This window comes from Lutjanus erythropterus, chromosome 2 (assembly GCF_056507025.1).
Source record: "Lutjanus erythropterus isolate fLutEry1 chromosome 2, fLutEry1.hap2, whole genome shotgun sequence".
In the NCBI taxonomy this organism is placed as follows: Eukaryota; Metazoa; Chordata; class Actinopteri; order Lutjaniformes; family Lutjanidae; genus Lutjanus; species Lutjanus erythropterus.
The window spans coordinates 25,872,318-25,898,186 of NC_139318.1; the positions used below are offsets into that span (position 1 = coordinate 25,872,318).

Genomic DNA, 25,869 nt, shown 5'->3' on the forward strand with positions numbered 1-25,869 from the left:
ACTTAGACATTATATCCACATTAACCTCACATTTTGTGGAAGCACCAATAGTCATCCCTGTAATATTGTTGCGATATAATACAACAAACTTATTTTATCCCCTCGGCCACCAATGTATGCAAGTATCAGAGCGCCTCTGGCTCCTGACACAACAACTTTGTTATGTTCAAATCCATTTTCGTTTTGAGTGCAGAACACGGAACATATTCTTTCAACATCAAATCATAGGTAAGTTCAGTAACATCTCAGCAAACAAATTTCTCACGTCTCCTCCAGCACCGTTGCACCGATACCACATTGTAACTGACAATACAGAGTCTGAGAGTATAAATCAAAGTATTGGCTAGTACAAAGTTTAGATCCGTTAGACTACATTACTTCCAAACTGTTTGCTGTACAATAAAAAGCACTGCAAGTAAACAATTACCATAGGTCACTTTACAAATTAAATATGTACAAATCTACTATCCTTTAAAAAACAAACTACCTCACACTTAGATCTGAAAAATGTACGAGAAATTATCTGATACTCGGGTACTTAATTTCAGCTTGACAGAATATACCTGTATCAATATCCCTATAATGGAGATTCTATATGTTTCTTATTGATTTATGCCTCTGTGCATTGGAAATGATACTCGGTAACTCAGGCTTCAGAGTGAAACCTATCTCCTGCCATCCATTTAGTAATATTTAAAGGTCAAACCAGACAAGTAACGGATGCATCTACCTCAAATGCAGGTTCGAATGTGTTGTTTATTTGTAATGGCTAAGTGCATGTCAAAAGCATCAAGTGGAGAATAGATACACCGTGAAATGGGCATTCATGGTTACTGTTGTACCTCTGCCACATAGTCAGTGTTATTGTGTGTCTATGTATTGGCTTTATACGTCCTGTGCATATGTTCTTTTTTACTATGCTTGCCTCAGAAATTGCCCCCCTGGGATCAATAAAGTTTTTTTTTTTTTTGGCTTTAAATTGAATTTCATTTGAATTGAATGAAATGTCTGTTCATCAGCATTGGACTACTGTAGCACTACTGTTTCCACAAGGTTTCAGGAATGTCAGTGACTACTCAGTTTTTGGAAGTAAAATGGAAAAGAGGGAAATCCTTTAAACTTAATAATTATTCAGCAGAGTAGATTAAATTCTGTCATGCTGCAGCTGCTGGACACCTGGATTGTTAAATAAGAGGTTTGCAGTGTTGAAGTGCTTTCATAAGCTCTTATTACAAGGATTAAGGTGGAACAAAGGGGACTTGAAAGACACTGAAGTGATTTCTGTCAAGAATGATGACAAATAGATCCTTTTGAAGAAGTAGTAGCTATCGAAAATAAATAACTACAACTACTTTGCAGTGGCATTCACATAAAATGATAAGGAATCAGAGACAAAATTAACCTAGCAATTTTTTTCAGTTAGCCAAAACTGTGACAGAGGCTGCCACAAATGGCTCAAATCAAGGCTCTTGCAATATTTACTTAACTAATTACTGGTGGATAGCAGTGTTATAGGTCACAGCTCGTCTTATTTCCATTATTTGCAAACATGTCATCATTTAGACAAGACTCGCAAACACTCAAAAAACAACTGATGAGCAGCCGACACATGGATGAGGAAGAGCTTACTGTAGAGACAATACACTCATCATCATGTTGGTCAGATGCAAATGCAGGAGCTGTACTGCTGAAACTTTAAATGTTCCCAACCACTTGCTGTGTGTCACATGAGAAAAGGCTCATCATATGAACCAGAACACATCAAACTCACCACAACTGACCTTAAAGCTATGTTTTGTTTTATGGTAATTGAGTGTCACTCAGATGAGCTGCAGAGTGCACTGTGGCCTCAGTTTGTACCTCTTATATACTGCTAATACATTAAAGTCACAGAGCTGAGCATTTTATTTTCCTACAAATATAAATATGTTGATCTGAAAAAAACAGAAGTTCATTTAACAACACTTGCAGCTGCTCTGAAGGTATTTCCACAATCTTAAGAGTCTTAAAGCCATGTGGATTTTAAAAAAAATGCCTTCTGCACAACAAAAAGATTTTTAATCAGTTTTTCAAGTTGCATCTCTTTTTCCAAATCATAAAAAAGATAGTCAGAATGACATAGGTCTTTGCTCAATTTAAACAATTCTGACGCATTTTGAACCAAAATGTAAAAATGATCATCAGTTATATTGCTTTATTACATGGCTTTGTGAAGTACTTGATTATGATTAGTCAGTTTCGACAATCTAGATTGCTGTTATGAATAAGAGACTGTTGCAGTTCTGATTATAGACTTTGGAGTACTTAGCAGAGACAATGAAATCATTTTTAAATCAATAAAAGCATTTTTAAATCAATATTTTGTGTTGAGTCATTGATTCTTTTACTAATTGACCATGTAATAAGCAGGGAAATGTAGACTGAGAAGGTCGTTATTGCAAGATAAACCCTTTCTGGGTGCTTCAAGACCCCTCTGCCATCACCCTATTGTGGTTTATTTTGCGATAATAACAATGCACATTATCATTTACATATTGATGTTTCTTTCTTGGGTATTTTCATACAAAATAACATATTAATATTTAGTTTTACAAAAAGAGCAAGGACCTACCTGCATGTCAATTTTGGCTAACTATCTGGCTACCTTTCCTAGAGTAGGAAACAGAGTTACAACCTGAGAAATAGCTTAAAAATCTTTTTATCATGCCGGAGGCAACATATTGTTTTTCATCCAGATGGTTAATAGTCTTTGAGAATTGATGGAAAAACATTAAGGACAGCGACAGGTGTTTTTCAGAGACACATATATACTATATATAATAATTGGATGCCTAGCTCTGTGACTGTAATATCCAATGTGTCTGTACAATAACCACTGTTTCTGTTCTAACAAAACACACACAATGGCACAAAGAAGTTGAGAAGCATTTAGCCACAGTTTAGTTCCAGTATACAGATAGTGCTTCCTACCAGGCCACACTACGTGAAGAAAATATTTTATTTTTTTTATGATAAAAATGCCAAATATCCATTCATTCGAAAAATTAGTGATTTGCATTGCATGAATACAGTGTTCATGATATGCTAATGTTTTGCAAAGGTCATAAGTTACACAGCCTATTTTTTACAATAAATACAGCTTATTAAGTCATCCTCTCCTTGTGATCCCTTTGTTTGAAGTCTTGAATACCAAGCAAAGACAAATTTGATTGCAAATATAAATTGCAGACTGCCTGCTGCTCCATCTGACCGAAGTTGACCACAACAATATCCCGCATGCCTTGTCTATTTAGGGTTTTTTCGGTACGTACCACCAGGCCTGGAAAATTCTAGGGGAAACACTATGGAGCTATATTGGGGCCAAAAGTTTTGTAATTGAAAAAATAAAATTTGAAACTGAAAATTCAAGCTTTGATCTTGAATTTTGAAAAATACATCAGTGCATTCAAAATCAAAATATTGCTGAATTGTTTTAGTTCCTCTGAGGTCCCTAGCCTTTTTGTTAAGCTGTCTGTCATGATTCCACACCCCTCTCAGTTGATGCCACGCCCCCCACGCTAGATCAGGGCCAGAAGTCTGAAACTGAAAAGAAAAGATCTGATATATAAACATATATACACATACACATATATATATATACACATACAAGACTGGGACAATGTGGCTCACTGCAGAAGTGTGTTGAACTGGTCCAGTTGGCTTAACCGGTACGTATGAAGTACAAACATTCAATGTTTTTTGTGTGTGGTAACTTTCACAGGCTTTTGTGCCTCCTGTTTGTGTGTGTTGGACATCTGAAATATGCTACACTGCTCAGTCTCTCATGAGTAGCCATTTATTTTCCCTATCCTTAAGTTGCCATAATGTCATAGATTATAAGAAGTGCTTTTGCATTATTTGTTTGAGTTGTGATAACCACTGGTATGTGTAGGCTCCATCATGAGCAGTGCTTTCATTGCTGAAGCTAAATTAATTATGAGGGCACACTGTTTGTACACTGTGGCTAAGAACATGACCGTATCCATTATTTTCACGTTTTTACACAAACTGTGGCTTTGTTTAGATTTCTAATGGAATTTTGATTTATATTGATTGACATGACTTAATGATTTACATTTTTTGAAAAGAGCCAACATCAGTGGCATATGTTGAACAGACTGAATGAAGGAGCTCTCAGCGCTTTGTGCTATAACATGATGGAGTACTCTTCAGTAATTCAGTCATAAAACAGAAAACAATGACACAACAGTTTTTCTTGTAATTCTGAGCGTGTGTGTCAGTTATGGGCATCAGATTGGGATGACTGTGCACTTAGTCAAAGCTGTTACGATCAGAGTAGAAAACAAGCATTGAGGTGCTTTGTGAAGCAGAAAGGCAGAGTGACTCCCATAGCTTCATGGCTTCACATATGGGCTCAGATTTAGCTCCTTGACTGCAATGAATAAAATATAAAAGCAAAATCGCCCATATGGAACTCACTTTAGAATATGGTTATATATAGCATATTATGTCCCCATTCATATTAATAGGCAAACTCATGAAATGCGGCAACTCATTTTAATTAAGATGAAAGTCTCCTATCTACAGTCTCAACCCAGCCACCGTCTCATTGTTTCTTACGCTCTCACACGCACTTTGTGGAAGAGTATTCTAAGGCAAAGATTCAGACTGAATGTAGGGCCATGATCTGAAGAAAAAACATTTTAATCAGCCATATGATATACTCTCACCATACTGCTCTCAGCGCACTCAGTCTCTCAGCACTCACTATCACCTTATGAGACACCTCAGGGTGGATACCAGAGAGAAATCAAGATATAAAAGAATCATGAGGTTACATGGGAGCTATGAGCCTTTAAACCTGTCCCACAGTGAATAAACAGGATGAACACAGAGTGCTTTTCCAAATAGAACCACAGACAGGACTAAACAATATTAAAGGTATACAATTTTCTAGGTACAGTAGCGGAACACGTCTACAGCTCACCATCACTTTGTGTAATGGAACAAATGAAACAATAAGTCAATGACAAAAGCTCTAGCCTTGAATGAAAGGTTTGTAGAATGAAGAAATCTATACATAATATTTAATGTTGGCTAAAATGCACGTACAGACAGACTGTAAGCTGGTGAGGGAAATCCAAGATGCAGCTGTGCCTGCTTTCTCGTGCGTATTCAGGTCTACAACTGTTGAACTGTGTAATTAAGGCAATATCAGATCTTGTTGGAAGGGTAATCCCTCCCACACACCCACACAGTAAATACAGACCCACAGGCTACCACATGTGATTAAACACTAATGATTTTGGAAAAGGATAATATTTCATCAGCCTATATTGCCTTGTTATGGGATAACAATGGGGTTGTCATATGTCAACTGCCAAAATAATGGAAATATTGTCACATAAGGCTGCCACAACATGGTTAAAGGGACAGTTCACCTCCAAAAGTAAAAAATACATTTATCCATCTACATTGTTTGGGTGTGAGTAGCCAGGTTTTGGAGATATCACAGAATTCTCTCAAATATAATGGAACTAGAGGGTACTTGGTTTGTGGTGTTCAAAGCACCAAAAAAGTACTTTCCAGAAATCATGACCTGGTTACACAAGATAATCCATAGCCCTTGTTGTAAACAGTTTTTATGTAGGAACTATTTTTTTTCTACTAAGCTCCATCCGCCAACTGTATCACCACACAGAGGAAAATATCCACACCACAGACAGTAAAATTAGAGGACAGAGCCATTGTGACTCATCTGTTTGTGGACTACTGTCTTGACTTTGGCATTAAGGAGGCTGCCACCTTGTTTTTTGCAACCAAAGCATGGACAGTAACGACAAGAGTGTGCAGCTGGTGGGTAACGTACTGCAAATTAGGCAGTGCTTTTTGGCTCATTTGATCAGCAGGAAATAACGGCTGCCTCTAGGGCCACAATCTTTCTTGTATTACAAAGAGTAATACGAAAAAGTATTATTAAAAGGTACACCAAAATATGTTTCTGGAAACAGAACCTTGATCAATATTTGATCAGCACTGCCTAGTTTTACACTTCGACCTGAGTTTCTGGAGGCTCAGTTGGAACCGGAAACACACGGGCGGCTGCCTGGTCAGGACCAGATCATGATCTTATCCATATTACACTGAAACATGTTTCTGAAAATGTTTTAAGTAAGAAAAAGACAATGTAGTGACAGAATCCTAATCCATACTTGTCAAGTTTGACAGTTAGATCTGAGTTTCATGAGCCCTTTTTGTTGCATTACACAGTCTCACTGAGAATGACCTGTCAATCACACAGTAGCCCCGCCCTAAAGCATACCATGCTTTATGGTCTATTCTACTCTAAACAGGAATCTAATTTACAAAATAGACATCATGTTGTAGCGATTGAGACCATAAACTATTAAGAAACTGATTATTGAGTTATTGAGTAAATTAAGTGAGAAGTAGGGTCATTTTGCCATAATAGTACAGCCAATCAGACTTATTTCTGCAACCAGCGGAGACACGCCCTGCTGGTCATTAGAAAGAATGCCGCTTTCCAGGACATCCGCACCAGCTTGACTTTTTAGACCTGGAGATTCTGTCCACTTCTTCCACTATCTATGATCTACTCATGGACAAGATGCCCGTGCTCATGACAATGTAGGATGCAAACATTAATGGTGTCCTCCTCAGCTGAGCTGTAACCTCTTGTCCATGAGTAGATGCACGCTTCCTTCTGCACGGTGGTACTGTTGGCAAGTGTAGTTTGGCAGATGGAAAACAGTTCCTAAATGGATCTGTGGATTCAAAAAGTCACAAACTCTCTCTTTTAAAATGACTTCATTGTCAGGGCATGGTCAGGTTGGACCGTAAAATAAACTGTTGCATTTGGGCATCGAACATTTGCAGGGAGTCGAAACATTCTGACTCCTGGACCATAAAACAAACATTTTGAAACCAACATGCTGTAGGAGTTTGTTTGTTCTGAGGCCCAACATGACCATGCCACGACAATAATTGCAATAATTACACAATTTTGAGTACATATGTATCCCTATCCAAAGAGTGCCCCAATTTGAGTGCAGGAAGTGCTCATACTCAAACATTTTGGGAGCAACTGGCACATAACTTCTGGAAAGAAATATTGCTCCTGAGCATTTCAGGTGCATTTTTCTGGACCTTTAAGCCCCACAAACCACAAGAGTGCCATCTAGTTCCATTGTATTTTAGAGAAGGCTGATATGTCTATGGCCAATATATCCAAAACTCTGTAACTCAGACCAAAACAATCTAGATGGATAAACAGCACTACGGGTAAAAGGAGAAATATGTATTTTTAATTTTGGGGCGAGCTGTTCCTTTAATGTGTCTGGGCTCAGTGTCTGGATTTCTTATGGAGAGAGATGCAACACCACTCTTCCAGAAGAAATGAGCCTTATTTCTGTGCAGTTGACGGTAGCGCTGAAAAACAATTTCCACTGGCTGCATATTGATTTGGATTGAGATCTGATAAGTGAGACAGCTGTGGCATATGCGTTATGGTCCTGTGCTCACTCCCAGTGACGCTGATATCTCATGGTAGCATTGTCACGCTGTCATCAGGATACAGACGTCTCCTCATCATCATGAGGAAGGTGAATTTTTCCCCAGAATGACTTAGTATTTGCTGGCATTCATGTCGAAGCATACTCAGGAAATCAGCCCTTCAACGTAAGATCCACTTTGCATCATTTACTAATTTATTAATCACCTGAAGCACATTAATATTACTGAGATCCATTCCTATAGTATTCTTATTTACTTGGCAGTGCCTCGCTATGAGGAGAAAAACGTCGCTCTTCATTCATGATACTTAGCTGTACTGATGCCTGAGGACAGACACCGTGAAAACGGGCGTAGAAATGCCTACTGAGGCGTTTGAAAGCGATATTTATTGATTCTACATCGAAAGCGGTGCATATTAAATTTGACTTCGACCCACATTGACGTTGAGTAACAGGGTGGTGCTGCCAAAAAAAAAATAAGCAGAAACGGGTCTCAAAAAGGGGGTGGTGAATTGTGTTGACAAGGATATTGAAATAAATAATTAAGCGCCCATTCAAGTCTATCTCCACGCAGTCGGTTGATCCTATATCTACGCTCCACACCGTACAGATGTACCGTACGTTAACGGCCACGCCGCCGTCTAGCCTCCCTCATTTCTCCCCGGAGAAGCGTCCTAGCTACAACGGCTACCTGTTAATCCCCGGCCCGGCTGCAGCCCCACTTCCTCCGGCGGGCGCTCCATTGCTGGGCTTGATGAGCTGTCCAGAGTCCGGTGGTGCTGAAATGGAAGCCGGAGCCCCCGCTGCAGGCACGGCGGGGCCGGGCTGTCCCGCCTGGCCCTCCCCCTCCATGCTGGCCTCGTTCCCCATCGTGTCGGGCTTGGTGTCGACGGAGAGAAACGCTGTTGTAGGTGGTTCTACAGCTGTGGTGGAAACTCAGATGAAACTCAGCGCTGCTCCCCTTCCGCCATCATCACCTACAATTCAGCATCCCGCACGGAGCACGCGCGCTGACGACGGACAGGGCGAGGGAGCGCGCTGACGCAATGGGTGGGAACTCGAGTGGCTCGTACGTGCGCGTGCACGCTGCTCTGTTATCTCAAGTCACCACGCAGATACCGTTCAAGGCTCTGTGGCATATGACTGGGGACCACAGGGACCACCCTGATTCAATTCACGGATTTACTTCACAGACCGTTTGTTTTTTAACACGAATCGTGGGGCGTTGGTATCCACATGTTCATTGAGTTCATTTTTAAAAGAGGAAAGAATGGTTAAAAATCACCGAATTTGTATTTGTGGATGGGGTGTTTTGCAAGTAAAAGTACGAGGTTTAGTTTTTGAATATTCAATACAGCAGCCTGCTATAGGCCTATCACAGCTATATTGGTGTATCCTGAGTACTCAGTATATATGTTGTCCAACATGGCCCTATATGAAAACTTTTTTTTAACACAACATAATGCAGATAATTTTTAGCTGTTAGTTTTATAGGCAGCATTCCGAGGATGTTTTATTCTTTCCCTTAATTCAGGTTTAATACACACACACATATTTTGTTCTATTTTTGTTTTTTTCAATCATACAGTATACAATAAACAGTATTTATAATTATTAAAAAATATGAGCAAAGGTTTGCTATTTCAGTGTCCTCATGTCATTTTGGATAATAAGGTTTATTGTAAAACTGTAAAATATCCTGCCTCCATTACATATCTTTGTCCCAAGTGTTGACCACTATCCAATATTGATATATCATATATATATATATAATAACATAAATACAATGTTAATGTCAATGTCAACACATTTAAGAACAACCACAGCTGAGCAAAGTGCTGTACAAGCTTAGAATACACAAACAAATAAGCACAATAAGCATAATAAAAAGGCACATACACATAAATAAACTTTTAATGTAACTGGAATAAATTTGATTGCATATCAGTTAACATATGAAGTAACTGTGAATATAACAGGATTTCATGCTACTTCCTGTATTAATTCATGCATTAAATCATCATGAGTCATACATTAATCAGCCATTACTTATGTATATTATTGTACTTTTATTGTAAAGTGTTACTAAATATTTTTCTTCATTTTCCATCTTTAAGTTAAACACACCAAAGAAGACATCCTTAAAACAAAACTCTGTTATAAGATTTGTCTGTATGAACTGTCTGACCAAACCTTCTCTGTAATTCATAATGAAAATAACAGTAGGTTTCCTAATATTCCTAATTCTCATAAAGGTTTGATAGACTGTACTTGTGTATTTATCCAACTGTGATGGACATAATACCAATAAAAATGAAAAAGCGACAATGTTATCTGAATAATGTAAAGTCTATGCCATGTTATACGACAGCTGTAGACACTGGTCTGTGTCTCTAAACCAAATTACAGGCAAACAGTGGTGACATAACACCACGGCATGGTTCTATTCAACTCAAACATCTGCTCCACTGAAGATGTGTGGTGGAGGAGTATATATTTTTTTTTAGTTCCTACTCCCACGTAGGCTACTGTGTGTACTTTGCTACTCTGCCAGAGAGCCAGTGTCACTATAACAAGATCTTCTTACCAGGGCTCAAACATGCCCTCCAGTAAAGACAGACAATTCGAGATAAAATAAAACACAAACTGCTAACATATACCTGGCAAGATGGTATCAAAATTTCATGTTAAGATTGATGGCTTTACCTACTGGAAGCTCAGTATAATATCTAGCAGTGAAATGTGTTATAAAAACAAACCTGAATGTAACAATAAAGATGAGATTCATGTGGGTTGTTCTATTCAGCAGAATTATGAAGTATGAAGTGTATTTTACGACAAATAAAATACGACATGGAACATTTGCAGATGAAAATTGAACTTATCTCTGCAGATGCAAAATGTCAGGACAAAAACGCAAACATTTGTCTAAATACACATGTACATCACAGACCAACTACAGTGCCACATCACAATCCTTCTGCAGAAAGTCCATTTTATTGTGAATGATTCTCCTTACAGTGTAGTAAAGCAGATGATTCTGAGATGGTCCCACTCGTCTCTGAATGATTGCTCTCCCTAGTGTACACCAACTGTCACTACAATAAAACACTTCATCTAATACACCAAAGAAAATAAACCTAATCTAAAACAGGGTTTCTGCAGGTTTCAGCAAATTTCAGATTTTTCTTAATTCTATAATGACCATGTAAGTTAAGACTTATTTCATGTCAAATTTGGCCAAAAAAAAAAAAATCACATTAATTAATATCTAATTAATTAATAAATAGTAATTAAGCTCTTACTGTAATTTGTCAATCCATATTGTGTAATGTAAAACCTTATCCTTTCTGTGAAGGATATGGTGGATGAATTCCGATAACTTCTGACTGGGCAGCATAGTTAGTATTAGTGGTTATTGGTTCTATGTTAGTTTTGTTTCGTAGTTGACAGTGTGATCAATATTTTTTTTTCCTCAAAACACTTTTATAAGCAAGACTGGAGTTACTGAAATGTTAACTTCATATCCAATACATTTTTAAGACCTGTCAAACTAATATTTAAGACCCAGCATAAAATTCAGATGACTGGATTTTAGACTTTTTAAAGACCAGCAGATTTATAATAAATTTTGTGATTAACATTTGTAAATATGTTTTTGTATAATGAGATGGAATCCTAATCAATAAACTGCCACTGTAAAACACTATGTGATCCTACAAATATAAAATAATTCATACGCTGTAGTCTTGTCACTTTAAAAGCACAACCAAAATAAAAAGAAATCTGGACTATAACAAGATATTTTCATTACCTTTATTGAAGTATGAATTGGCAAGCACAAAGAACAACTGAACTCAGTGTACAGGTGAGCCAATGAACGGATACATATGTACAAAAAACACACAAGTGCACACATCCGACTTAATATTCACTCACTTTGAGATCCATTTCAGGTACAAAAATAACACAAAAGCTTGTTTTCCATTCACAGGACCTCAGGAGACAGACGTACACAGCGAGGGGCCCTTAGCTGAAAAGACATTCCCATGAAACAAACAAAAACCTTGATGCATCATGGCCTCTTCTTGAGTTTAAAATTGTCCATGAAGAATGTGATTAAAAGATGCTTTTTGTGTTATGTGGAGAATTACCACCGGCGAAGAAATCATAATTGAAATGCTATGGATGAATAAAATACATGGCCTTTTTGTCAAAACATTCAATACTTCATTGGCACCATAAAAACGTGAATAAGGATACACAGCTGAGGAAATATTGACATGTTACCAAATTGTATATTTAGTGACATATTAACCGTACTGACCACAAGACTGTAGGGAAGATCTTTCAGTAAGAATGAATACTTTGCAAGATGAAAAAGCATTCAGCTGCATCATTGGAAACATGCCTTTTTTTCATATTTACAATCTATCAATAGTCGTGGCACAAGAAAGAAGAAAATTTACATTGAGACTAAAATGGTATAACATATTTACAAGAATGATAAAAGAATCGACCATACAGACGGTCGTTTGATGAAGAAGAGGCTCCGACTAGAATACGACACTAAACTGTCTTTAGTAGACAGTTTCAGGAGTGCATAAGATTCTTTGTTTCCTTTGTGGTGATTGCTCGCTGCTCCCGGGAGTAAGTTACTTACAGAAGTTATGATTGTTTGTAATTACTGGCGCTTGGCTTTGTAAGGCCGGGAGCGTTTCCTGCGGTCAGGCTTCCTCTGTTTGTGCAAGCGGCCGATACTCACACCCTGCCGACGACGCACAGAAATGTTTTGCTCCACAAGGCTGGCCAGCATGCCTGCAGAGAGACACCCAGACAGAATGAATGAATGAAGGAGATAACAAATTATTAAAATACTAACAAAACGTATTTTCACACGTACACTATATCCGTATGTGTGGTAGTGAAAAATGTTCTTATGTTTTAGTCTTTTACTCTTTTCTTTCTTCTTTTTGAGAGACACCTCAGAGTGTGTGAAAATGTCATACCTGTTGTATTTTTGGGTGTTCAAGGGATATTTATTATTTGAAAGATGGTTGGATTTTTCAATACTGTATTACCTACAGTAGATGGTGTGTGAGTGTACTGCTGTGGTGCTATTTTAGCCACTCTCACACAACCAGACTTCTTTGGAAAAATGGTCGTTTTACCTCACAGAACTGGTCTACTAGCTCGGCCTGTTAGTTTGTTTGTGGGACTTGTGTGATTTCTGTGTTTTAAAAGATTATTTCTGACTCACCAAATAACACAAGCAAACTAACAGATCAAGGCAGCAGTAGACTAGAAACTCCTGTATTCTGCGAAAATAAAAATTACAGATTTTTGCCAAAGGAGTCTGGTAGCTTTGGAGAGAATGATATTTAGCTTATATAACAGCAGTTTTCCTTGAGCAAGGTAAAACAGTAAAACTACATCATTCTCTCCAAAGCTAACAGACTCCTAACTATAGCATACACTTGAACTGATATTGATTTTTTTTACGTGGTCCTTTTTTAGGTTGCTAAAATACATTTTGCTACTGACCCTGTCCACAGCAGCACATTGCTCAGCTTTATATGTTGGTACTCGTGTGGCATGTGGACCACCATCTACTCTATGTAAGACACTAACTATTCATAGTTACCTCACACAACCTCCATGGAAAAATGTGGCTGTGTGTTTTTCAGATTGGATGGATCTATTTTAATTGCTAATATTCAGAACATTCATTTAAAAAAAGGGATAAAATTGTTAATTCGTTTGTTATTTGTCTTAGCATGTATAAAATAATGTTCATGTGTGTGACATTTTCCCTGAGGGACTAGTGAGACTTGTTGCCCCCAACAATAGATATTGCTGCAAATAAGAAATCAGTTGTCTTGGTCAATACGGCACATAGCGAGGAATTTATTGTTTCCACTGACTACATTTTCAACATGCATACATTTACAACCAACTCTGACTTGACATCCACATTAAAATGGTGAATTTTCCCTTAAACTGACTTTGGAGTTGAGCTCAGGCATTCAGCATAAAATTATCCATAAATATGGTGTGATGTGAGTGGAGAGACATGAAATGATTGGACACTAATGATCCACCACAGACTATTTAAGTAGAACCTCAGAGAAAAGGTTCAAATGTGGATTTCATGGAAGGTAAAGGGCAAAAAAACAGTGAACAAGATTTACCTTCTTGGGCCAGCATTGATATAAAGGTGCAGATGAACTCATCATAATTATGGGTCCTCCTCTGATCATCAATCTGATCAAATGGGGAAAAAATAGATTTTGATTAAAAAAAAAAAACATAAAAAATAATAAGATTAAGATAGAAGATAAGAATTTGGATTGGTTCCAGGTAAACAACACCTACTTTGTATTTCTTTCTTTTCTCCACTTCTTCCTTTAGATACACTTCATAATTGGCAATGTCAGCCTCTACACACTTGAGCAGTGCGAGCAGCTCCTGCAAGAAACAGAAGATTAACCGCTCTGTGTGTTTGTTTATTATATATTTTTAGTACACAGCTTTGGAAACAACTTCCTAATTGGGAGCACAAGCCAAAAATGCGAGAGTACTGCGTTATGGCAAGCTGATAAGCATAGGAAGGCACAAACTACAGAGCATTAAAAAACCAGGAAATTCTCAGACTTACTTTGGGAGAGTACTTATCCCCAGTGGGCTTGGTGTCTGCAGCGGTTTCCATGGCATTGGGCTTTTCCTCGCCAGATCTCACCTCTGCTCTGTCTTTGCTCTCCTCCTCTTTCACCTCCACAGATGGTCCCTCGTCTCCCTTGTTCACGCCGTCCTTCTCTCCTCCTACGAGGCCTGCTTGCTCTTTGTCTTTTGTCTTCTCAGGAGTGCAAGACTGCTTTGTGCCGTCGGCAGCTGAATCTACTGTACAGAAAACAGGTAAAGCAACAATCGGGGTTGTCACTCTTTTCTAGAGATTGTGATCAGGACTTTTCCAGTACATTGTCTGTGATGATCTAGCTGGTATGATAGACATGAATGACACCACACTAATATATTCTTCTCTGTTTAAGTCTGATTTAAAAGACATGCAGTCTATGGCTGTAACTCACCCTGTCTCTCTCAGAATGATGTCAAAAATATAATATAATACATAATAATATAATCCAGCAAGCAAAATCATTTTATTCTAGCTATTTTTTTTTCATATCAATTTGAACTACCCCAAGTGAATACAAATGAGATAAAAACACAATCCCATTTTTAAAAATGTATAGCATATGTTTATTTATTTTTATTTTACCTTTATTTAACTGGCAAATCACTGAGAAGAAAGTGGGCCACAACTTACGATTATTTTCAATGTTGATTATTTTTTCAAGTAATCAGCTGCAAAGTTAATTAATCTTTAAACTGTCAGAAAATCGTAAAAAATCTTGATCACTGTTTCCCAAATCCCAAGATGACGTCCTCAAATTTCTTGTTTTGTGCACAAACCAAAGATATATATGAGTATGCTCTGGTTTCGTACTCCTCTGACAGTAAATTACATAACAAGCTCTAATCAGATAATGTTGATCCTTTTTTCAATCAATTAACTGATTAAAATAGTTGGTGATTAATTTAACAGGTGACAGCCAATCAATCAATCAATCAATGCAGCTTTACTGAACAATCTAAAAGTAGTCAGGGCTGTCCCCGAAAAATCAAGGAGACCCTGAGTCAACTTGTATTTCGTCAGTTGAATCTCTACACTTCTGTTTTTTAGCAGCATCACTGGACACAGAGCAATGCAGAGTGACAGCATGGCAGGAAGCAGACTTAACAAAATGAGTCTCAAAATTGCCATAAACCACAAAAGTAACTGTGATGCAAGAAAACAGCGTGAGGCAGGACAGTGAACTCCAGTCTGTTGGCTGCTGACTCTGTGGTGCACTGGGATTTTAGACACACACTTTTACTTTCTTTTCTTTGTTTGTGGAAATCTGATATTTTCAATCACAGATGATGATGTCATTAAATCGATTTAAATGACGTAAGCTAAAACATGAGAATTGTAAGACTTCAGTGTGACACTGTACTGGAAAAAAAAGGAACAAATAGCAATAGAGCTGCAACCATTAGTCAATAAATTAATTCATTGCCAACTATTAAATTAATTGATAACTATTTTGATAATCGATTAAAAATTTTGAGTCATTTTATCTGGAAAAAAATCCAAAGTCTCTGATTTCAGTTTCTCATGTGAACAGTTTCTTTAGTCCTCTATGACAGTAAACTGAATATCTTTGGGTTGTGGACAAAACAAGACATTTGAGGACATCACCTTGGTCTTTGGGAAACAGTGATTAACATTTTTCACCAGCTTCTGAATTGTATGGACCAAACAGCTACTCAATTAATCAAGAAAATTATCAACAGATGAATCAATAATGAAAATAATCGTTTGTTGATTCGACTGACAAAATTATGAGTGGGGTACAGCCCTAATGTAGACAGTCTCTCATTCTCAGGTCACCCCAACCTGTTTACTTCTACAGTCTACAATGATTAATGTGCTCTGACTTTACTCTAAATATCAAGTGACAGACTGAACTGCTTGCTTCAGCACAGGCTTTCAAAGCCCTGTTGTAAATAAAGTGGACAACAGAAACGATCACTTGTACTCACCAGATGGAGGCAGAGCGAAGATGACTCCATCCTCCTGCAGGTGTAACAAGGCTACACTGACAGAGGGACCCAGTTCTCTTACAGCACGGTTGTGTCTGGAGTCCAGCCTCAGCATCTCGTCTTCTCCGAACAGCACACGAGACAGATGGGATGCGACTGGACTGGACGGGCGTGTGGCTGCCTGGGAACGTGCCGGCGAGCGCAGCGGTGAGTTGAAGGCGCTGCCGATCTCAGAAGCTGTGTCTGTGCTTTCATTGCTGGGCGTCGGGGAGGGCTGTGAGGCAGATGTGATACAAATACCCCCAGTGCGTCCTTCTGTACGTACAGAGAGGGGGGTGTTCAGGGCGTCTTTCCTCTGGACCTCCTTCTTTAGTTTCTCAGCCAGTACAGTGAGTGCAATCTGGCTCTCCATTCCAGTTGTCACCCGTCCAGGTCGGGATCGCAGACTTGCCTTCCGTCTAAACCTACATGACAACAACATTTAAAACATAACTGACTAAAAATTCAAAGCGCATTACCTCCTTCAGTCAGGTCATAACCAGAAATGTAAAAAAGAAATAATACCTGTAAACACATTTTGCTTCTGACCTGTTAGGTGTGCCTGTAGAACCAGTTACTTCCTCCTCTTCATCCTCATAGTCATCTTCATCATCGGAGTATGTGGGTTGAGGAGGCCCTGGCACTCGAGTGCGACCAACTCCAGCAGCAAGATCCTCTTCTTCCTGTTAATCATAGAACCTTTACTAAATCTCCATAGATTTTTTTCTGCAGCCAAATAAATGATTTTATGGGCCAAGAAACATAAATTTGAGGTTTGTTTGCAACAGGAACTGAGTAAAAAATGAAACGGTATAGTGGTATACTGAAAAGTGCCACCTTTCTAAAGAAACATTTTACACCTCTGATGTGCAAGAGAGTGATTGAGGTTCAGAAAACCAGAGAGGAAAAATCATTTTCAATGATAAAAAACTGAGGTAGGTCACTGTGGGTGTTATTTCTCTAAGTCAGATCTGAGACTGACAGTCATGTTTGATCTGTCCAGGCTACAAAAAGAGTAAAATTTCCATATAATTCTTGATGCAACACCTGACTTTGTTCTAGCAAATGGCTGGAGGTAGATATCCAGTGTCATAAAGAGCTATATAAATAGACCTGACTTTACAAGAGTAGACAGATCAAATGTATTTCTATGGACACAAAAGCGGGAGCATCCAAAATGAAAACTGGAAAATTGACTCAGATGTTAAAAAAAAAAAATCACCTTGTAATTATAAAATATAGGCTAACAAAACCTGATACTTAGTTAGTATTCTGGTGTGGTTTGTCTCTTCATTTGTATTGTGAAAACTTAAAAAAATATTTGAATAATGTATTTTGTTAAAGCTTTAGAGGGAAACATTTCACGTGATTCTCTGCTGGAAAATGGAGCAGGAGTTCAACTATCTCAGGGTCTTGTTCACAAATGATGATAAAATGGACACGAGCTCAGCAGGCAGATTGGTGCAGTGTTGGCAGTAATACAGGCCTTGTGCCAGACCTGGTGAAGACATAGCTGGGCCAAAATGCAAACTGATCAATTTACCAGTGGATTGTACCAACCCTCACTATTGGTCATGAGCTTTGGATAGTGTCTGAAGGAAAGAGATCACTGATACAAACAGTCAAAATGAGTTTCTTCCATACTGTGGCTGGGCTCAGCCAAAGAGATTTTCAGGCATATCACACTGAGAGGAGACCCCAAGGTAGACCAACAACTCCCTGGAGGAATTACATATCCCCTATCCCTCCCCGCGAGGAGCTAGAAAGCGTTGCTGGGACGACAGACACCTGAATACTCTGCTTAACCTGCTGTCCCCGCGACCCAGACCCGTGAGTGGAATAAGTCTGATATAGAGGGCAACACCGAATATTTTCAAACACTCCTTTAAGTCCTAGAGGCTGAAATATTTAGTAAATTAGCGAATCAACAGAAAACTAATTGGCAACAATTTGGATAACTGATTAATTGCTTTGCTGCCTTTTTTTGTTGTACATGATAAATTAAAAGATGTTGGGACTGCTGGCTGAACAAAACAAGCAATTTGAAGATGTCGTCTTCAACTCTGAGAGAATTTCACCCTAATTTTTCACATCTTGTGGAGCAAATAACTGAGGAAATAATTGGCAGGATAACTGATAATGAAAATAATCAGTGCTTGCAGCCCTGAACACAACTCTTATCATACAATACAAGTAAACTTTCTGACAAAAGTCAAACTTAATGTAGAAAGTGATGAATACACACACACATACACCAGGACCTTTACACTTTATTTGTCCTCTTACCTGCATTGGAGACTTTGCGTAGTTGTGGTTGTCCAGGAAGGCAGGCAGGCGCTGAACGATGGGGTTGGGACTGGTGACTTGTTGGGGACCTCCTGCTGGGGGGACTGGTGGTTTGCCCATGATCTTAGGGTTTCCTGAGGAGCTGGTAGCATCTTTAGGCTGAGCGCCTGACTCGTCCACTGAATCTAAAACATAAGTCAAAGTGTATTTCACTTCAGTGTTTATGATTAAGTCAAGTCAAATTTATTCATTTAGCCCAGAATCACAAATCACAATTTACCTCATTTGGCTTTACAATCTGTACAGCATACAACACCCTCTGTCCTTAAACTCTTCTTACAACTAGATGTGGAAATCTCTTAGCACCTCATGATTTGATTCCAAGGGATACAATGTGGATATAAATGATTATAGTTGCATTTTGATGCACCAACATTTTTGATTTCTAAACATGATTTATTTTTTCTCACTGTGTAATTAATTGCTACTTTGATAACATAATTAGTTTACTTAAATACACAACTTGCATACAGTGTGGCTCTTGTCCCGTTTCTCCTAAACTTCATAGAAGCCAAAATGCTTCTATATCTTAACTTTTAAACCACAGGGTGCCGGTCAGACTGTATCCACCTGCAGTTGCTCACATTCAGCCATCCTCACCAAAACTCAAGAAGTAGCCTAGTTTAGAACGTAAACAAAATGCACATGTTAACGTCCATCATCCAATTGGTTGAGCTGTAAGGAAGGCACAGCCCAGTCTGACAAAATTTAATGAAGAGAATTAACTCTTAAATTTCTGATAATATACTTTTCTGCACTGATTCACAATCTTTCAAGAAAGAATTTTTCCCCACCCCTACTTACAACACTTGATTTGGTTAAGGAAAAAGCTCCCCAAAAAAACACTTTAAAAAGGGGGAAAAGGGCAGAAACTTGAGGAAGAGCAACAGAAGAGGGATCCCTCAATCTGAAAAGGCAGATATGCAATAAATGCCATGTGTACAGAATAGATCAGCAAAAAAAACTATATATACAAATTTAGATTTTTGTCAGAAATACAGATATATGTAGATGATGCACCTCACACAACTTAAAAGATATATTTTAACAAAAAATGGGCAAATAAAGCTGAATAAAGTACCTGCAGAAGCCTGATCAGTCCCCTGGGATGTAACTGGCTCTGCCTCTGCCTCCTTCTTGACTGCAGTGGTGTTATCATCCGGAGAGGAAGACTCCTTCTCCTTCTTGTCATGGACAAGCTCTGGCTGCGTAAGCCGGATCATCTGAAGACAACATACAAAAGATTTTCCACAAGACATTCACCTATGTCAGTAGACACGACTAAGGAGATCCTGCTTTAAAATGTTTAACATATTCTCACCATTTTTAGGAATACCACATTAGGACACCGAAATGAGTCTCAAATATAACACGCTGCAGAAAAGGCTGTAACAATGAATCTATTTTCCATTATTTTTGTTTTAAGTTAAAAAATCTTACATTTTAATGTCATTTCAATACCTTACCACTCTTGCTTATATCAAGCCTTTTTCACACATATTTCTCAGTAAATTACTGGGAAAACCTTTCAGGCACCGCTGGTGATTTTCACCATTCACACAAGCAGATGGCGGTAACCATGGGCTCCAAGTTATAGTTAAAAATGGGAGTGCAAGATTAGTGACAAGAAAGAAGCAGCATGACAGGGAATTTTCATTTACTGAACACCTGAAAGTGCCATTTCCTGCAATATAGAGGCTTCAGTCATGACCAGTGAAGCTATAAAGATCAGCTTTCACAATGTTAAGTACTTTCAGCAGTGAGCGGCAGATGAAATGTTGTCCCAGACTGAACATAATGCAGATATTTCTCTGGTCTCTTTCCTCCCCATGCCTACAATGTCAGATGGATGTAACCGTTTACGTGTTTGTCCCTACAATGTTACTTTTCCTGAATATCAATCCCTGCTCCTGTTCATACATAACCCCATGCAGGAAATGTTTCTGAATATTTAAGGGACAGACTGCATGTGTTAAAGGGGTTTAAGTTTGTCAGCAAACCGCATTTTGCTTCAATGTGTCAGTAGAAGAATATCTATTTTGAACCTCTGCGCAGCAACAGCCACAGACCAACTACTCCGTCACTAAAGGAGCTGCGGGATTGTAGTCAGCTGTGTGATGAAACCTCTTGCAGTCCCTGACCTTCTGTAGACCCTCCAGAACAGTCTGTCGATTCCTCTTTAGAATTTCCAGCTTGGACTCGTACTTCATCCTGCGGTCAGGCACCACTGCCATCAGGTTGAAGCGAATGTCATGGTACGGCTCACTGGAAAAGAGCAGAGCAACAGCATGAGAATGAAGCCTTGAGGGTGAGAGTGAGTGTGCGTACATAGAAGGTGAACTGCTCTAGCTACTCGGCTCAGGACTCACCCAGCAGTGGCCAGTCCAATCCTCTCCATGATAACTCGACGAGCTTTGTCAGTCCACTCCTCCTCCTCTCCCCAGGGTCCTGGAATAGAGTGAAATATGATACTTTATTTATGTAGCATTTCCCTAAAAATATGGAGCATTGAATGAAACAACACTAAATATCAATGCAATTCATAGATCATGCATCATAACAAGGTTCTGGTTTAAATAAATGCCTTCAGATAAATAGATTCTTGGTCATTTCAGGTGAAGCACTCCATTGTTTAGGGGCCTTGAGAGCAAAAAAAAAGTGGCTCAAAAATAATAACAACACTAAATAACAATATGTATAAGAGCCACTGAAACATATGCATACCCTTTAAAGGGATAGTTCAAATTATTTGAAGTGGGGTTTTAAGATGTACAATAGTCAGTGTATTACCTACAGTAGATGGAAATCAGCACACCCCCACTTTGGAGAAGCAGAGTAGTAGGAGTGCCAGCATAAACACTTAGCAATGAATACTGTGAACTAGGCCAGCAGCAAAATAAGTTTTAGCCACTTTAACAAGGGTCCACCCAAAAATATCTGTACCAATTAAAATGTACACTATATTCAGAATGTTTTCATCACTTAAACTTGTCATCAGACAGCCTTTACCAATAGGGGTAAAATTTATTCATTCATTTTACCTCACAGAACACAGAATAAGCTCATCTACTCCTGCCTCTTTCAATTAGTTTGTTTTTATTGTGTGACTTTGGAGTTTGAAAAGGTTAGTTTGGATTCACTGGAGTCACACAATAAACCAAACAAACTAACAGATTAAAGCAGCAGGAGACCAGCAACTTGCATGTTCTGCAAGGTAAAATGACTAATTTTAATATAAACAGTGACTTGGCTTATTTAATGCCAGTTTTCAGTCAGAAAAAGCTGTTAGACATTAAGGTTGTGAAAATATTCTAAATATTGTGTATCCTCAAACAGATACTGCTTTTTTTTAAGGTGGGCCATTTTTAAATGACTAAAATATGTTTTGCTGCTGACCCTGTCCACAGCAGTACATTGCTTAGCTTCCGTGCTGGTAATCCACTCTGCTTCTCCAAAGTGGGGGCGTGGCATTTGTCATATACTGTAGGTAATACACTGATTATGGTTAAGTACCTCATACAACCCCATTTTAAATAATCCAAATGATCTCTTTTAAGACAACTTAGTTTTCGTTAGGTTTCACAGCAGCCAAAATGCTACAAAACAGTGTGACAAGTACAAAATTCTTTGTCAGTATTCAGTCATACCGTGGTCAATGGGGTAAGCCTTGAGACCGTCGAGCTCAAAGAGGCGATCTTTGATGGGCACATAGCTAACAAAGTGGAAGGCTTCCATGGTCCGCACAGCACTGATCCCATTCTGCTTCTCTGGCAGGTGCCTGGGCTCCGGTCTCCATAGAAACACGGAAAGAGAGCTTGAGAAACTGATGAATGCACAAAGCCTGACATCTCCCACAGCACAGTAGACAAATCACAGAGGATTTTTTTTCCCCTCCGCAGAATCAGAGGCACCTGAAAATTTAAAAAGGAACCACTGACTGTAACCTACCTGGCATGGCTGTTATGTGCTCTGGCAAGCTCTGGGGCATTTCCTATTGCGTATCCTTTACTCTGAAAAACACATAAAAATCAAATGTTAGACATGACAGTGGGGGATGTTGGAGGGAGAGGTTGTAAAAGTGACTGAAGGAGACCAAGATGGAGGCTGCAGACATACATGAGTGAGTGTGAGAAACATCTTACCTCTGGACTGAAGCCTTTTGTGAAAGCCTTCATGCGACTAAGGGTGGTGCCGAGCTCAACGCCACTGCAGTTCAGAAGCACACTCAACAATGCGTGGGTGGCACATGAATTTGGTATCAGCTAGATAAAAAAAATTATAGCATAAACACAAGTCCAAATTAGAATATGGATTTTGTTAGCTATATTTATATGTACATTACTGCAAAACATCAATAAATACAAAAGAATTGTGAAGGGATGGAAGCCCCAAAATTAAAAGTGGCCAATGCTTCCCTCATTCTATGATACTTGTCATTAGATCCAACACTGCATTTTTCATATATGTTAGGATGATTTTGCATCATTTGATTATTACTGAACATTTTAAACAGTGGTTTTGCAAATATTTTTATTTAACCTTTATTTTAGAAGGACAATCTCTTAGGATTCTGACATTTCTTATCATAAAGTGATGCTGAAATCATCAGTTGAGAAACAGTAGTTCATTTACAGAATAAATCTAAATTATTTTAGTTGTTTCATAATTATCTTATGTATTATTGTATAGAAATCAGCTGGGATAGGATCCAGCCCCAACAATACTCTAAAGGATAAACATGTATATTTTCTTGACACTGTTGCTCAATGTACTCTAGAATTATTGATAATTTGTGTTGCAAAACAATAAACAAAGTTAATAAATAATGGGATAAACAGGCATAGCAAATGGACGGATGGTTGTGTACATGTACACATTATACAATATCCATTATATAATGTGAAAACAAAAAAAAACTGCATGTTAGAAGCACAAAAATTGTTTGTTGTTTTGCTTTGACAATTTCATACAATTCATGAAATTAATGCTTGTGGCTAACAGCCAAAATAAACCATTAATTTACATGAATAACTTTGAGGCCTGAATGACATTTGTCATCGATTTTGTCACTTGAATGAATGAACTCTCTTGAAAACATTATGGACTGCACTATTATCTAAAACATGACATGACAACAACAAGTTACATATATATATCAGTTGCTCACTTATCAAAAGACTTAACATCACAGCAATAACTACAATAACTGTCAACATCTATGATCACATGAACTCTTACCTGATGAGCAAAAAACATATCATTTACAATTTCCTCATCGATGACAGATGTCTCATCTACCAAAGTGTTGACTTTCCTCCTGGATCGACGTTCCTCAATCCACTTGAACAAAAAGATGAAGCCATAGACAGGACTACAAAATAAAATGCAAAACAATTTTCACATGTTGTTCCTACAGTCCCACAAGCAGCAAGAAAAATAACATTGAACATCACTCCCTGACATCCCTACGAATTAGTTACATTTTTGATGTACTTGCAACTGGAGCTGCAATTAATGGGAAGGCTTATGATGGTGTAATATTTGTAGGGGTCTGTATCAAACAAATATATTTTCTTGCATCTGACAATATTTGTAGGCAAGGGCATCTGCAGCATTACAGTAATTCATTATCATGTTGTTTTATCACACATTTTTCTTTTATCAAATCAATCAGTCACTCGATTTCAATTAATTGTGCAGCCACTTACAATTATTATTCACCAAACAGGTGACCTGTTTGGTTACATGTTACATACCTTTGAACCTTGCTTTGTAGATCATAGATTTCCTCTACTTGGACACCTTTGACACCTACAGAACACACACACACACAAACACATAGAAAGACAGGTATTAACTGACTTCCTTAGTCCTAATTACCTCTTAAGACTGAAGCACTGTGAGAGAGACCGAATATAAGCCACTCACCAAAATCTTCCACCAGCAAAGTGAAGAGTCCTGAAATAATAAAACAATTTCTTCAGGGTTCAATAAGTCACTAACAACTAACTAGAATGCACCAGAAAACAAACGAAACGCCATTAACGTTATATATTTTTGTTGATAATGTTACTTCTCGCATTTAGCCGTTAGTTGTTCGCTCAATCTCTTTCACAACAGCACACACTAACATTTAACCATATTTTAATTGTGTGTTGCATTTAAGTCTGGTAAGTCAAGCTGCTTATGGAAGCTGAACTGTCCATCTGGCTTTATGTGGAGGCTAACGTTAGTTAGCTGCTTGTTTCTCTATCGAAATGGCTCACCTGGATCGCTCTCGAGCTCCAGCCAGCCTTTATTCATTTTGGCATGTGTGCACAGCGCTGTGATATTTAAGATGTCTTCCAGTCCATGTCCAACAGAGGGGTAAGAAGATTATTTAACCATAACGCTGTATCCATTCACGAAAAAACTGTGCAGAGCTCAAGATAAACACAATAGACAGAATTAGCCGCCTACAAACTACGTCATCAAGAGTCGACGGGTGGTCGTTAAAAACCGTCCTACATTCAACTTCCTGTTGTCAGAATTAACAAGGAATGAATGAAAATCAGTCAATCAATCAATACGTATTTTTGTTTAAGTCTACATTTTTAATAAATGGTGATAATATCGATGTAAAACAATACATGAACATTTCTAAATGATATCAAGGGTGAAATCTTTGTGAGGTTAACGAATATAATAATTGTCGTACGTTACAAATTAATTACAATCATTTCTGCATTCGTACAGCCTTTTCCCCCAGACAGCTCCACAATATTTTCTGAAGGCGACATATTTTCTGTGAAAGAACAGGGCATATTTAATGCCAGTCGGACAAAATGCTCAACCTATGTCTATATTAATACCTGTAAACAATACCACACATGTAATGTGAGTCAATGTAATAATCAAAATACTCTCGCTTCTGCTAATATTAGTTATTTGTTTTCTTTCGGGGATTTAGTTAAGGAGGTCATAGAAGTGCCATAAAAAGAATAAATCTGTAAAATACATTAAAAATGAATAAATGTGCAAATATAAAAAATGAATAATTAAAATAATTAATTAAAAAGAAAATACACGTGGAAATATAACGAAAAATAAAATATAAAGAATAATAATTTGAATTACGAATACAAATTATTCTGAATTTGTATAGGAATTGTTTGTACACTTTTTTTTGTTAATTTATGGTTATATATATATATATATATATATATATATATATATATATATATATATATATATATATATATATATATATATATATTTAACACATATTCGTTTATTAATAGAATATAAATTATTTATTACTTATAAT

At 37.9% G+C, this 25,869-nt stretch overlaps 2 protein-coding genes across 3 annotated transcripts in view; both read right to left on the minus strand.

Annotated features, from left to right (window-relative positions):
* The window catches only part of bsnb (bassoon (presynaptic cytomatrix protein) b), a 92,484-nt gene extending 83,982 nt beyond the window's left edge, over positions 1-8,502 (minus strand). The window contains exon 1 of the mRNA XM_084734842.1: positions 8,224-8,502. Within this exon, the coding sequence (XP_084590968.1) occupies positions 8,224-8,402 (179 nt within the window). The 5' untranslated portion in view covers positions 8,403-8,502. The remainder of the gene's footprint in view (positions 1-8,223) is intronic.
* A 2,832-nt stretch (positions 8,503-11,334) lies between these two features.
* On the minus strand, positions 11,335-25,040 carry bap1 (BRCA1 associated deubiquitinase 1). Of its 2 annotated transcripts, none has more exons than XM_084734860.1 (17): positions 24,830-25,040; positions 24,492-24,521; positions 24,320-24,374; positions 23,802-23,934; positions 22,706-22,825; positions 22,512-22,573; positions 22,211-22,353; positions 20,933-21,011; positions 20,705-20,828; positions 19,645-19,786; positions 18,504-18,688; positions 16,767-16,900; positions 16,179-16,642; positions 14,191-14,429; positions 13,908-14,000; positions 13,724-13,796; positions 11,335-12,350 (listed from the first exon to the last, which is right to left on the minus strand). In XM_084734860.1, exons 1-17 carry the CDS (start codon positions 24,864-24,866, stop codon positions 12,217-12,219), a joined length of 2,247 nt encoding a protein of 748 aa, XP_084590986.1. In that variant the 5' UTR covers positions 24,867-25,040; the 3' UTR covers positions 11,335-12,216. The 2 variants fall into 2 exon arrangements, with proteins under 2 accessions (XP_084590986.1, XP_084590978.1); XM_084734852.1 differs by having other exon boundaries at positions 14,191-14,432.
* Between the last annotated feature and the right edge of the window lie 829 nt (positions 25,041-25,869).

Bases quoted from the DNA above. Each gene is read 5' to 3' on its own strand.
- bap1 (XM_084734852.1), bottom strand. From the start codon at position 24,866: ATGAATAAAGGCTGGCTGGAGCTCGAGAGCGATCCAG. The intron at 22,574-22,705 runs GTAAGATGTTTC...TGTGTTTTTCAG, and splicing joins CAAAAGGCTTCAGTCCAGAG to AGTAAAGGATACGCAATAGG. The intron at 14,433-16,178 runs GTGAGTACAAGT...TTTTCTGTACAG, and splicing joins CTTCGCTCTGCCTCCATCTG to TAGATTCAGCTGCCGACGGC.